This window comes from Rhineura floridana, chromosome 5 (assembly GCF_030035675.1).
Source record: "Rhineura floridana isolate rRhiFlo1 chromosome 5, rRhiFlo1.hap2, whole genome shotgun sequence".
NCBI classification, from domain to species: Eukaryota; Metazoa; Chordata; class Lepidosauria; order Squamata; family Rhineuridae; genus Rhineura; species Rhineura floridana.
Genome location: NC_084484.1, coordinates 71,544,552 through 71,560,223, shown reverse-complemented (window position 1 = coordinate 71,560,223; position 15,672 = coordinate 71,544,552). Strand labels below are relative to the sequence as shown.

The 15,672-nt window shown below is 42.9% G+C and overlaps 1 protein-coding gene across 1 annotated transcript; it reads right to left on the bottom strand.

Annotated features, from left to right (window-relative positions):
* Positions 1 to 12,821: 12,821 nt before the first annotated feature.
* Positions 12,822 to 15,672, bottom strand: LOC133386064 (claudin-34-like). The gene is made up of 2 exons (XM_061629688.1): positions 15,518 to 15,672; positions 12,822 to 13,785 (listed from the first exon to the last, which is right to left on the bottom strand). Exons 1-2 carry the CDS (start codon positions 15,670 to 15,672, stop codon positions 12,822 to 12,824), a joined length of 1,119 nt encoding a protein of 372 aa, XP_061485672.1.

The following is a 15,672-nucleotide window of genomic DNA, read 5'->3' as shown; positions in this document are numbered from 1 at the left end:
ACCATAGGTGGTACTGGTGAGCACAGTGCGCTCATGGGCACCGCATAAATGACCCCTGCTTTAAATCAACATGCTACCTCTTTTGGAGATTTGTAATGTGACCCCCCCATTAGATACTTTTCTCTTATCACTCCCTAAATCCCAATTAAAAATAGAATTTGGAAGGAGTCATTTTGTATTCAACTCCCTCCGTCCAAATTTTTAAAAAATTAACTCAAAGCTCCTCTGCAATCCACAGTTAAAGAACCCACCACAAGCAGAATGCCCTGATTTCAATGAAACATACTCCAACTTAAGTCCTTACTTTTGTCTACAAAGAAGTAAACCCTATAGAATTAAATGGGACATCCCTAGGTAAGTGAATGTGGCATTGCAACCTGAGTTTATGATTACATTGTAAGACAATATGTAATTTGCTTTTAAAAATTCCAACAGATATAAATGTTCCTGTGAGTGTTTCTTTACAGATTTAATCCTGTGAAGGTTGGTATTAATAAACATTGAGATCACCATGCACAATTTTTTAACACCTTATAATACTGCCTTTTTCCAAAGGCATCCTTCTAAGCAGGTGAATTTGGGAAAGAATTTTATTGCAAAATTATTTTACTATTACAAGTAAGATTTTAAGAAGTCTGCAAGCTTTTCTTACTCCTCTCTCTCTCATTCCTAGGAACATATTTTCTAGGACTTTTCCTCACCAGATGACTAGTCACAATAGTGGCAGCTAACGTTAGAAAGAAAGGGCAAAGGGGTAGACATTTCTCTTTTGGCAGGCCAGTGATCTTTCTTCTTCCTCAAAAACATCACAGATGTGGGGCTGGGAGGGAGGAAATAGCTGTTTCTGAAATCTTAATCATTGCAATTCCCCTCAAACCAATATTGATCAAAATGAGGAAAAATCATTGACATGGAGAGAAGAACCCAATGCCATAAGGAGTATTTCAGACAGGAGTCTGTGCCAGCCCTCTGTGGAGATGTTTGGGACTCATACTGGTATTTTTTGCGTGCAAAGCATGTCCTTTGCCACTAGGCTGTGCCCCTTCCCCTGTATGTTTGGCACTATAGTCTTGCTAACCTGATTACTGATTGTGATCTTTAACTTTTAAGAGCAGTCGTTCAGAGATTGTGGGCATTTTCCGGACATGCAGTAAAATAAGCATCTCTTTAATCTCTGCATTTGAAGCAATTTATGGCATTGGAGCAGTCCTCCATTATTTGCAGAAAAGAGAAAATTGACAGCTATGATGTAGTCAGTTGTGGGTGTAACATTTTTCTTTATGATAATCTGATCTTCCAAGAAATTTTAACTGTTTTTATTGATAATTTAAATGTAAGTTTTTCACAATCAAGCAGTTTATAATTTTTGTTAAATAAAATAAATAAATTGTGGATGGGCAGGCTGACCTGGCATGCATCACCATGATCCAGCTGGATGAAGGTGAGGTAAATTCAACCTAGTTTTGTCTACCAGGATACTGCATGTAGCAGTAGGCTTGACTTGGGGAACAGGGAATGAGATTCACAGTGGTCTTTCAGGATTCCTTCTCCCGAACCAGGGACCCCATATACTCCTTCCGGGTTTAAATGTATGATCCTGAAGGAGGAGGATCAGGACAGAACAGTGATTCTGCTCTGGTACCATTTGCTCTGCTGCCTGACAACCTCCCAGCTTGAGCTTTATTTAAAGTTTCTCTTTCTTCCAATAAGAGGCAAATGACCTTTGATTATGGAGGTTCTTTCACTTGGCCAGTTTTCAGACAACACTGAATGCTGTGTCTCCTCTAATTAAATACATGCCCCCTAATTATGGGAACACACTTATAGGTCTTATTTCAAAATTATTTCACCCTTACGACTGGGGGATGCTAAGGATTGAAACTGGTACTTTTGTCATGCAAAGCATGTCCTCTGCCACCAGGCTGTAGCCTTCACCCATATGTTCAACACTATAATGTTGTTAACCTGGTTACTGATTGTAATCTTTGGCTTTTAAGAACAGCGCCTCAGATATTTAGCAGCCACTTTTCATTCATGCAATAAAACAAGCATTTGCCTATTTAATCTCTGCATCTGAAGCAACGTATGATACTGGAGTAGGGCTCCATTTTTGGCATAAAAGAAGGATGCTGTGGAATTTATAGAATTATGACATAGTTGTGGATGGGAAAGCTGACCTGGCATGTATCACCCAAACTTGTTTGGGTGAAATAGGTGAGGTAAATTGAGCCCAGTTTTGTCTACCAGAGTTTTGCATGAAGCAGTAGGTTTGACTGAGGGAACAGGGAATGAAATTCACAGTGGTCTTTCAGGATTCCTTCTCCTTAACCTAGGACCCCATACAGTCCTTCTAGTTTGGGGTGTGTGCTTCTGGAGGTGGTGGAGGAGGAGGAGGAGGATCAGGGCAGAGTAAGATTCTGCTCATGTATCATTTGCCCCACTGCCCGACAATCTCCCTGCCTGAGCTAACCAGGGAGATCTTGGGGGAGATGTTGGAGATTTCAACATCCATGCCAAGGTCTGGCAGATTTCATTGTCAGCATCAAGGTCTTCCTGTTTGGGGTTGCTCAGGATTTTGTGGCCACGATGATAACCCTTGATTTGTCCCAGGTGATTTCTGGTCTTACATTTGGTTTTTTGTTCTAGATGGGAGGAAAGTTATCTGGGCTAGTGGAGCTTAAGGAAGTTCCTTTGGTCACTACTTTCCAGAGCTTATAGCCCATGAGGGGAATTCCTAAACTCCACAGGGCCGGGAGCATATTAGAATACTCCATCCCTGCAGATGGATGACAAATGTCTCAGATGATTGACATAGTTGTTTCTGAATGTTCTCTCGCTGTGTTAGCCAGAATTGTTGAAAGTGGGGCAAGAGCAGCTCCTGTTTTGTTCTTTTGTTTATGTTCCAGAAGGAAGATAGAGCTAGGGTCCTTCAGATGGATAGGGTTGTTTACCTTAACCTGTGATGCTCTGACTTTAAGTTAGAAAGAAAAGCAGAACAAAGATAGGAAAGGATGGCTGAAATATCAACGCTCAAGAGACATGTTCCGAGGCTTGAAAAAGATAATTATGAATGAAGGAATATAAGGTTCACAGCCCTTCTGGAAGGAGAAGAATTGAATGGAATTCTGACTGATCCTGAACCATTGGCTGAGGATGCGAATGCAACAGCTTCATGGAGACGTAAGCAGGCAAAACTAAAATCTTTGCTTATTTCTGCACTATCAGAAGCAGCATTAAATATTTGCATAGGATGTAACAGTGTAAAGGAGATGTGGGACAAACTGCAAGGAGTTTATGAGAAAAAGACAAAAAGCCACATTATGTTTCTTTACAAGGAGTTGTTTTCTCTGAAGGAGACTACTGAGAGAGGCAGTCTGAGTAAACACAGAGAATTTTACAGGCCTACTCACTAAGCTTGAGAGATGTGGCAGAGTTCTGGTTGATGAATTGAAGGGATTGTTTTTGCGCTCTCTTAATCAGGATCATAAATTAATTTCCTGCATGCTAGAAAGTTCTGACCAAAGTCTGAGTCTGCTTATATCATAAAGACCAGGATTTTAAAGAAAGGCGGGAACTGGAGGCTGTGTCGGAGCAAGCAAACTTTACTATGGGGAGAAACAAACAAACAAAGGGTAGCGACATGAGTCATCGCCCAAATCCACAAAAGGGCAAAGACAAACACAGCAACAGGGGTTTCATATGCAAAACTCCAAAGCCAGACTTCAAACAGAGGCCAGCTGAAATGAGAGATGCCCCTAGGCAGAGAGAGCCAAAAACAGAGACTTCTAACTACTGTGTGTCTAATCAGAGCAAGAATGATTGCAAAAACAGATTTTAATTGACTCAGGATCCACCTCGCATCTTGTAATTGATAAAAACCTGTTTAAAATTTTTAAAAGTCATAAGCAAATGATACTTACAGCATCTGGACAAGAATTCTTTTGTGAAGGAATTGGTACAGTAAAGTTGCTATGCAAAGTGCCAGATGGGCAAAGACTGCTTGAGCTTAAAAACTGTCTATATGTTCCAGATTTTAAAGACAATTTAATAAGTGCTACAAAAATAATGAAATTTGGAGGTGAACATATGAGTGGAGAATTTTGCCATGTTCTAGATGTAGGAGAAATATGTTGCACTGCAAAATTGAAAAATAGACTTTTACTTTTAGAATACATTGAAACTATGCATGCAAATGTGGTCAAGGAAACTAGTAATTCTGAATGTTTGCATATCTGGCATAGAAGGATGAGACATGCCAGCTTAGGGTAACAGCTCTAGAAAGAGAGAATTTGGCAAAAGGCATTAAAATGAGACAGACTTTGTACACAGACTTGCGAGTGCTGTATTAAAACCAAAAGTGTAAAACCAAAATTTCCTAAGAAAAGTGAGAGGAAAACCAAAAAGCCTCTATAATTAATTCACACTGATCTTTGTGGACCAATGAAAGTGCCATCCCAGGGTGGAAATTTATACATGCTGACTTTTATAGATGACTACTCCAAGTATACTACAATATACCTGCTAAAGGAGAAAAGTCAAGTACTTCAAAAACTGAAGGACTATGTCAGGATTGTGTCCAACAAATTTGGCAGAAAGCCACAGATCATAAGATCTGATAATGGGGGGGGGGAATATGTGTCTAGGGCTATGCAAGGCTTTCTCCGTGAGGAAGGCATAGAGCACCAGACTATAGTTGTGTACAACCCAGAGCAGAATGGGGTCTCGGAGAGAATGAACAGGACCCTTGAACAAATGGTTTGTTCCTTGTTGGAAGATGCACAGTTACCAAAGTACTGAGAAGAAGCTGTGGTTACTGCCACCTATCTGCAGAACCGACTTCCTGCATCTGCAACCAACAAAACACCATTTGAACTGTGGCATGGTAGGACACCAAGTATGTCTCACCTTCGTGTATTTGGGTGCAAGGCCTTTGTGCACATCCCAAAACAAAAGAGATCAAAACTTGACAACATTGCTAGGGAAGTCATATTTATTGGATATTCTCCAATGCAGAAGGGATACAGAGTAATAGATCCCAAAAGTGGCGAAGTTGAAGTTTGCAGAGCTGACCATTTTGATGAAGGAAAGTGCGCACATGGACCAGAAGGGGCACCACACCAAACAGATGACAGCGAAATGGAAGAAGCAGCTGAGTTATTCTTCCACCACAGAAGGTATAAGAATAATATACCTGCAGAGGAAGGTGAGGAGTCTGAGCCAGAACAGGCATCAGAGCCAGAAGGGGCAGCCGCAGCGCCAGCACCCAGACGCTCTGAACGCACCAACAGAGGTGTACCACCAGAGAGATTTGCTTACCTTGTGAGAGATGAACTTCCAGAACCGGAGACCTGGAAAGAGACTGAAGCCTTACCTAAAGCTGAAGCTGAGAAATGGAGGCAGCCAGCCAAGGATGAGCTGGAAGCTCTACACCAAAATAAAACTTGGACACTGACCAAGTTTCCTCAAGGAAGGAAAGCTGCAGGCTACAAAAGGAAATTCAAGAAAAAGCCAAATGCTAAAGAAAAGTCTGTATATCAGTACTGTTACCAAGCCAGATGTGGTGGTATTAGTGGGATACCTGTGCTGAAAAATCAGCTCACCAACCAAAAGGGACTGGGAAGCAAGCAAGGATGCAACAGACTCTTGGAGTCAGAAGGGGTGAGTTCACGCACCAAGTACATAGAAGTGAAGCACCCACCTACCGCAGAGGACTACTCAAGATGGGAGTATTGTCCAACAGAAGACATGACTGCAGACGCTCTCACGAAGGCGTTGGGCAAAGTCAGACATTGCAAGCTGCGAGACAAGATGAATCTCGTGGACTGAACCAAACACTTGTTGAGAAGGGGTGTTGGAAGTGGGGCAAGAGCAACTCGTTTTATGTTCTAGAAGGAAGATAGAGCTAGGGTCCTTCAGATGGATAGGCTTGTTTATCTTTACCTGTGATGCTCTGACTGACTTCCTTCTGTCACTAGACTGTTACATCTTTAGGGAAGCTTACCTGCCCCTCCTCCTTCTGCCCTTTCCACTCCTTTTCTTCTCCAACTGTCCGGGAGAGAGGAGACATCCCTTTGTTTCTGCTCTCTCTCCTAGCCATGGGGCTGACTCCCACACCTGGGCGTTACACCTCCAACTTAGTTAGTTAGAACTAGGTTTGCCTTTCTATCTAATATGTATTTCTATAAATAAAGTAGCTTTTCTTATTTTACTAAGTCTCAAGTCTCAGTGATCCTGATGCAGGGTAAAAGCCTGCTTTCTTAGGCAAACACATGCATACGCTGGCACACTTGCATTTCAACATCCGCTGTTACTCTCTGCTGCTGTTGTGCTGCTTTAACTAAATTAAGCACACAAACACACAGCAACAAGAATGACCAGCTGGTAGTCTGGGAGCCTATTAGGCAGGGCTGTGGAGTCGGAGTCTTGGTGTCGGAGTTGGAGCCGGAAGCAATTTTGGGTGGAGTCAGAGTCGGTAGAAATGTACTGACCCTGACTTCAAAATAAAACCAATATTTTAATATTAATATTAATTTATTAATATTAATACATTAATATACATTTGCCATTTATGAAGGAGTCAGACAGCAGAAAAATTAATATACATTTGCCATTTATGAAGAAGTCGGAGTCGGAGTCAGACAGTAGAAAAATAGAGGAGTCGGAGTCGAAGGTTTGACATACCGACTCCATAGCCCTGTTATTAGGGATGAGTGAGAATTTCGATACCATTTGCATTTTATGCAGAATTTATCAAATTTGCACTTTCCGAATCAGTATGAGAACCAAAACACAACCATCCTTAGAAATTAACATTTAGTAGAATTTTGTGATGCAGTTCGCCAGCTAAACAATATTTACAAAAATGCATATATCAGAGAAAAGTGTGCATAAAAATGAATATGAGTGAAAATAACATGCAGAAATGCATTAGGTAATGAGAAATGGCTTGCAGAAACTTCAACTGGTCCAAATGCAGCAACCAGATTACTGGCTGGGGTTCCTTTAGATCTCATATAGCTCCTGTTGTATAACAGGTGCATTGGTTGCCAGTTCATTTCCAGGCTCAGTTTAAGGTGCTTGCACTAGTGTTAAAACCCTAAACTATTTAGATTCCAAAATATTTGAAAGACCACCTCCTTCCCTACAGACCCTCTTGGATATTGAGATCAGCAGTGGGGACCCTTTGGGTAGTTCCACCACCCTTGGAAGTTTAGGGGGGTGGTTTGGAAGAAGGCATTTTCTGTGGTAGCCCCCAAGTTGTGGAACTCCCTCCCCACTGAGGTGCATCTGGCAACTTCAGTGTACAGTTTTAGGCAAATGCTGAAGACACACATCTTTGCCCTAGCCTTTGACACCTGAGATGTATATTTTTAGGATCCACCCTATTTTGTGATTTTAGGTTGTTTTTAATGTTGTATTTTAAAATTGTTGTAACTCAACTGGGACTTTTGGGTGAAGGGCGGATAATAATAATAATGATAATGATAATGATAATAGTAATGATAATAGAAAAGACTATTGCCTGGAATCCTGGAAAGCTAATGCCAGTCCATATCATCAGTACTGAGCTAGATGGTACTGATGTGGAAAAACATGTTCCGTCCCATTGGTAGGGAGTGGAACTGCACATGCTCAAATAAGGAAGGTTGGGGGGATGAGTAGAGACTTGGCAGAACGGAAAGTTACTGGGTTATCTGCTCATTTAAGTAGGAACATGTCACAGCTTGAAATTTGCTGATTAGACTAAATAGATCATGTGGTGTGTTTTTGAAAATGATATATAAGGCAGAGCGGTGTAGAGGTGGGCAGCTTGTTGTTTTGTTCCTGTAACACATCAGCTCCTTACTATTGTAAGTAATAAAGACAGCTGTATTGACTTTCAACCTGCTTCTCGCCTTGTTCCTGTCAAAGAACTGAGTCCGTGGAAAGTTGTCCACAACAGTACCAAATGGCCTGAGTCGATATAAGGCAGCGCACTGCAGACCAGGTACACAGTTAATGGGAACAAACTTAACACATGCTTCACTACTAATACAAATTATTTCTATGGTGATCCAGACGCAGACATGCATACGGAGGCACCAAACCTGGCTTGTAATTAATGCATGTGCACACAGGAAGATGTGCTGCCCTAGGCTCAAACTCAAACTGTCCAGGAGAACAAGGTTCAACACACAGCTATCGAAGTACCTTCATTAGAAGCATCAGGCATGCACACCTTGAACCATCCCTGTATGTGTGATCGGCTGAACTCCACTCCTTTGTCTAATCCACTACAATCCATATGAATTTTAGGTGTGTGTGGATTTTTTATTCAACAAATTTACAGTCAGTTAAGGAACTGTGGCCTTTTGCATCATGAAACTCATGGTGATTTCATTTACTTGGTTTCTAAAATGTGTAGACCACCCTTCAGTACAGCAAGTACGCTCTGGGGTCCTGCTGGGAGGAAGGGTGGGATATAAATTCAATAAATAATAATAATAAAAAGCAATTCTAGGGCACTTTCCAACAGTGCATAAAATTCAACAAATGCATTAAACATACATCTATTGTTTTAATCAATTACGCTAATCATTAAGATCAACTTGAATATACTAAAACCAATGGGTGATCTTGCTAATTTACTCCAAATGCATGGGAGAATAAAACTGATGGGATTCTACCAAGTAAAAGCTGGTACTCTGTCATCTGTACTAACGAGGGAAGGGCATTTCACAATTGGACGGTGGGGAAAGGATGACAACAACAGAGAAGGTTCTTGCAGCCGTCACTGTATAGCTGGCCAAACCAACTAACAAGATGACAAGAGGCTCCACTATTGTCCACAGGGTTTGGGATGGGATGGTAGAAGGTGCTTCAGCAAACCGTTGGGTTCCAGGTCATGACACTGATACCAAAATCTTAACTTGGGCCTAGTAGCATATAGAAGACCAGTGCAGTTCCTGCAAGATTGGTGTTATATGGCTGCATAAAGATGCATCCATCACTAATGGGCTCCTACTGGGAGGAAGGGTGGGATATAAATCTAATAAATAAATAAGTGGCAGCGCTCTGTAGTAGCTGCATTTGCTAGACCACTTTCAAGGACAGCCCAAGAGTGTATTGTTGTAATTTAAGTGTGACACTGCAAGAGCATGGATCACTGTGGCATGACTGTGTGTTGATAGTGCTGGATCTAGGAGCACCCCTAGACTATAGACTTGCTCTTTTAGGGGAGTGTGACTACATCTACAACAATGGTCTTGGAACCAATTCCCAGATGCAGGGAACTGCCTACTAGGAACGCCTCTTGCCAGTATTACACTTCAGTTTGTTGGCCCACACTAGGGATGCTGTAGAATATTTGCAAAATCAGATTTGGTATTGAATTCTGGGATAATCCTCAAGTTCGTCTCATTGTCCAACAGGCTCCCACTCTTTGCGCGAGTTTGCAGCTGTTAGCAACACTTTTTTTTTAAATCTGCGGCAAGAGTTATGTAATTATTTACGTAATTACTTGTGTAATCTGCTGCTGCTATACAGCAGCATAAGGAATAACAGAGAAAATTATGTAATTTTTTGGGAAAAAATAATGGGAAAAAGGAGAACCAGGAATTGCGATAACTAACAGAATACAATTTACAGCAAATAGGACCTAGCAGCCCATTTGACGAATTGAAAAATGGAACGGACTCAGATAGCGAATCCCATCCCTAGCTTTCTCCCATCCATTATTGCCTCAAAAGAAACCCCCGTCTCTCTCCCTCTTCCTCCTTGTCCAGGCACTCAGGGCTCTTTCACAAATCCTCTTAGGATCCTGGGCCAACCCCTCCTGCACTGGTTCTGTCCCTGTTCCTGTCACGCGCACTCCTTCCTTCACCTTCAGTCTCCTGCTAGGTTCTGCTTCTCCATCCTGCCTCTGCTCCTTTGGTCACCTCCTTTAAGGAGCATCTCTGGCTTCTTATGTGGAAGCAGCTCTGCTGCTTGAGAGCTCCACCTCAGGCCTGTGGCCAGCCTAAATGTTCCGCGGGAGGGGAAACCACAAAATGTAGTGAGGGAATTCTGTAATAAATGTAGTTATCTGTAAAAAAAATTAGGTGGCCAGAAAAAATTAGGGGCCAATCCCCCCTAGCCCCCACCCAGATATGGGCCTGCCCCACCCTCCTCTGTATGTAACCCAATTACAGCACTACAATGAACACTTACAAGCCTTGCCTGCCTAACGCCTGATTGCTCTGAGAAGCAGAGGAGGGCTTCTCTTCCCCCCACCCCAGCTTTTTGGAGAGGCACTCTTTTACCTGGGAGAGAGATCACTCATGGACTTGCATTGGGGAAGGGTGGTGAAAAATGCCCAAGAAAGATGGGCGGTGGAAATGCCACACATCCAGCAAGAATGCTGTAATCCCAAGAGTTATTTGTTGGGGTGGGCTTCTCCTCCCCCCCTTGAACTATTGGGCATACATCCTCTTTTACTTGGGAGAAAGATTTCTCAACTGACTTGCTGGGATTATATTTTATATATCATCTCTCCCTCGCCAGCATTGCTGTGGCCCTGATTCTAATCACCCCCATTTGCCTATAATTTTGATAGCGAAAGAGACCCCATTCACTTCGCAGGGACACTTTTTGCAATGCGAATTGCCAGGGAGGTGGACTTGAACCAAATCGGGACTACAGCAGGGCAGGGGTGCAAATGGTTAATATTTCTGTCCCTATAATAGATTTCCATATATGATGTAGTATGGAATTAAAAAGAAAAACGTACAGATTGGCATAAGTCTGTGGAAACTACATCCATAAAATATATGGGACAGGACTATAAAGCTATGCTGCCCCATGCGAGGTCCCAATCTTGAATGGACCACATACAGTGATAATTTGGGGAGGGGAGAGGAATACCTCCCAGCCCCCATTGCTTCCTTTTCCCTCCACCCTCAAGGCAGCTTGCTCCTCCTCCCCAGGAAGCTCTGCATTGCCCCTTCCACCTCCCCACCTGTTAGGCCCTAGTGATGTCATGGGGTGGGCTCTCAGACACAGCTGCTTCCCATGAGGGAAATCCACAGACCTGGCAACACTAGGCTGCTGGCATATTCAAAAGGAAAGCCCAGGGCCCCCCTCTATCTATTATTTGATTTATATCCTGTCCTTCCTCCCAGCAGGAGCCCAAGACAGCTCTAGCAACTTTGCCCCCATCCTTTGGTTACCTCTGTGGCCATGTGGGGAAAGAATTGGAAGAAATGCCTGGGCTGCTGCCAGCAGTCCAATATATATATAAATGGGACACTAGCTGGGCTGGCTGGTGTCAAAGGAAGGGGAAGGTGGGCACACATTGATTACCCCAGGTAGAAATCATTACCAGTTATACCATGGATGGGGAAACATTTCAGATCGTTATCTCCCCACATCTGCTGGGCCAAATTTAACAGGTGGGCAAGCATGTCCACCTGTCACTATGATGTCAGGTGATGCTGTGCTTTGGAGTCCCAATTGCTGGGATTTCAAAGTGCAGCGTGAAATGTTTGAAAGCTCTCTATGCTGCAATTTGAGCCTCCAAAAACCAAAGGTTTAAAGAGCAATGTGGGGTTGTTTGCAAAAGAGCTTTCAAACAGTCCACATTGTGCTTTGGCTGCACGCACCTGTTCCCAGCAGACGAACTGGCACACACAGCCAAACTGAGTAGGATTTAACCTCTGCTCAGCAGCTGCTGAATAGAGCTTAAATTCTGCTTTGGCTGTGCAGTTCCTGGCAGAATTGAACCCTGATGTTATCTCCCCATTGGAGTGATCTCAGCTGATTGGCAAGTGGGTGCAATTTTTGAGAAATGGCCTTGCTGGCCAAATTTGATGCCCTGGAAGGCCTAGATTGGTTCACAGGCTGAAGGTTCCCCACCCTTGCACTATACCAAAAAAAACTCTAGGGCTTTTGGAAGCTTATAAATGATAGCATCGCTAATGGCAGACAAGTTTCTCTGAAAGATAACTTAACTACCACAACCATTTTTACTCAGGTAAACATTAGGAAAAAACTTACTGTTGGTAAGCTGGAAGCCTTTAAGCAGAGACCATCTGACAGGGGTGCCATAGTTGCCTCCTGCATTGCAGATCCTACACTGAGCAAGAGGCTGGACTAGATGACCTCCAAGGTATCTTTCAGTTCTTAGACTCATACACTCATCACTGCACGCACAGAAGTACTGGAGTGTTCCGAGGTGCATTTGCAGCTTCTGCCGTGAAAGCCAGTACTTAGCTTGACTAGCATTTTATATGAACTGGCTGTGAGAACATACACCCCAGAAGTTTTTGTAATTCACAGTTGTTTCCATGTCAATGGAGAAAGGGTTTTCCTTCTCCCTAAGAAACAAAAGTCAGCGCAAGGCTCATATTCATTCTGCAGCCTCAGGATGGTATTAATTCAGCAGTCTCAGCTCAGTGTTTGATTGCTGCAAACCCTTTCTTGGCTCCCAGGATCGCCTATGCCTCTTACTCTTTCTGTGCGTGTGTGCATAGAGTATCACAAAAACACGAGTATAGAGATCTGGCTGAGGGATGGGCAAAGCTGCTGAAAAAGGCTGTGTGCGTGCGTGTGTGTGTGTGTGTGTGTGTGTGTGAGAGAGAGAGAGAGAGAGAGAGAGAGAGAGAGGGAGAGAGAGCTGTGTCAGTGGTGTCTGGTGGGTCCATGTCACTCCAGTGGGGCAGTTGAATCTGCTCTGGGTTTTAGTCTGAACTAAAGCACCTTGGGCAGCTCCTTGAAAGTTCAGACTAAAACCCAGAGAGGATTCCACTACCCCACTGACATGGAGCCATCAGCCGCCACTGATATGAATGTGTGATCTGTTCAGATTAGAAGCCAATTATTTTTTTGCTACTGCATGGAGTCACAAAGATAACAGGACGCGTTGGAATAGGTCCAAGTGTGGTTTGAGCAGATTCAGCTGAGGTTTTGGATACATTCATATGATCTGCAAAACTCCTATATGGGCTGGATTGATTTTGGATGGCAAGATCCATGGTAGAAACAGAACCGCATTTTGGACAAGTAGTTTGACTCTCGCTCTTTCTTGCAATTGCTGATTCATGTATGACTACAGTTTTTGACAGGTGTGATTTGCTGAATTTCAGTAAACATGTCTCGATGAGAACTAGTGATCCACTCAACAACTGAAAGGCGGCAGCCACAAACCCCACATAAATCGCAGCACCAACATACTGGCGCTTTGGAATGGGAGGCAATCTGAAAAAACCAGGGAATTGAATTCCTTCCTCCAGCAACACACAATGCATATTCCAAGAAACGGAAATTAACACAAATATTCCAGAGGTCAAGTCCAGACCAGCTCCAATATAAAAAAAAGTGACTATAAATGTTTTTTGACTTATGGGCTTGAAAACATTATATAGGGCAAAGGACATAGAACTTATAGCCAATGCGTTCACAATGGAAGCTAATGCCATTAGGTCTCGGGCAATTAAAATTTCCTTGGAGAGGGAACTGTATAATTCATTGAATTCCAGACAGCTCAATGAGCTCTTTTCAGCAGCAGTAGCAAGTTGTATAGTGCAGACCCTCCAGATTCCAATCCACACAATGGCAGAGCTGAAGCCTGTGCCATTTTGTATATGCCACACTCTCCACTGGACACTTACTGTTGAAGTAAAACACATAATGAAGCCTAGAATAGCCAGCAAAAATGCCCATAATTGGAAGCAAGAAATGAGGGACAGCCATCTTATCACCAGGGATCCTTTATGAGTCTTCTGTGGTGCCTCGGCTAGAGTATTGCCCAGATAGACTATTAAAGGCATTCTAAAACAAAACACAACATGATATATTGTTAGGCACTCGGCAGTTATGCTCATGCATGCATTGTCATATGTGAACATTCCCTAAAGTCTGAGCAAGCTTACACCATAGTTTAAAGGACCTCCTTCTAAGAAAAATCTCCCATTTCTCCCCTTCAGACACAGTAACAGAAAGTCTACTGCATCTTCAGTTGTATGTGTCAGGAATCACTCTTCCTCATCTCTTCCATGCCTGGGAATTCAAGATCCCCTGTGGATACCTGAGCTCGCACAGTTTGAAAGGAGGAAAGGGGTGCTGGCACCTTCATTTACGGTGCCATGACTATGCCTCAAGAGCGTTGTGCATTTTGTTGCCTTGCTCTTCTTTGTCCTTCTCTGAACCTGAACATCATCTTGTCCTGGCTAATCTGTTTCCCATTTCCCACCTTATCCAGTTACACTATCTACATCTTTTTTTGTAATTTTATTTATTTAAAATATTTCTATCCCGCCCTTCTACCCTACAATAGGGCACTCAGGGTGGCTACAATAAAATAGCACACATATATAATAAAATACACAATAAAAACACAAATTAAAATGTAAATTAAAATGTATAAAATACTATTAACATATATAAAATGCATTATGCGTACACATACATAAAATGCATTATGCCTACACATACAAACATACATACATGTATATATGTGCATACACATATAAAAGAGTGAATGAAAGAGCTTAAAAGATAAAAATAAAAGATAAAAAACTGTATAAACAGTGTCAGGCTGACCCGTCAGTCCCAACCAAAGGTTCTCTGGAACAAAATAGTTTTTACAAGTTTCCGGAAGACCATCAGGGAGGGAGCAAAGTGGGTTTCTTGGGGCAGGAAATTCCAAAGTCTGGGAGCCACAATTGAAAAGGCTCGCTGCTGCATGCCTGTCAATCTAATAAAAGCTGTTACTATATATGGAGTGAGAAATGCCAGACGTCCAAGTTGGATTTAGAAAGGGAAGAGCCACCAGAGATCATATCGCAAACATACATTGGATAATGGAACAGAGCAAGGAATTTCAGAAGAAAATCACCCCGTGCTTTATAGATTACAGCAAAGACTTTGATTGTGTAGATCATGAAAAACTATGGAATGCTTTAAAAGAAATGAGGGTGCCACAGCATCTGATTGTCCTGATGCGCAACCTACACTCTGGACAAGAGGCTACTGGAAGGACAGAATATGGAGAAACCAACTGGTTCCCCATCAGAAAGGGTGTGAGACAGGGGTGTATTTTATCATCCTATTTGTTTCATCTGTATGCAGAACATATCATACGGAAAGAGGGACTGGATGAAGATGAAGGATGTGTGAAAACTGGAGGGAGAAATATCAATAATTTAAGATATGCAGATGATACCATACTACTAGCAGAAACCAGTAATGATTTGAAATGAATGCTGATGAAAGTTAAATAGGAAAGCACAAAAGCAGGACTACAGTTGAACGTCAAAAAGACTAAAGTAATCAGGGCCAGCACCAGAAGGTGGCCAGGTCAGGCCCTGGCTGAGGGCCCCTGTAGACCAGAGGGGTCCCTGAAAGGCCCCTCCTTAGGGTGGGAGGGTAGCACTCCTGTTCCCCGATCCACAGCAGCATTGGGTCCCAACCTTGCCACGGATCATGGAGAGGGAGCTCCCAGGCATGCCCCCCAATACAGACAGTGTGGGCTTCAATAAGCCTGCACTCACACCCCACCTACCTCTCCCGTTTCTGAGAATGCCATGTGCACATGCCTGCCATAAATTCAGATGGCAGTGTGGTCTTCCGTAAGAAGCTGCTGCCCCTGCTGCCATCTTGGTTGATGGCAGGCATGCGTGCTATGTATGTATAAGAGGCTGTCGCCCCTGCCGCCAT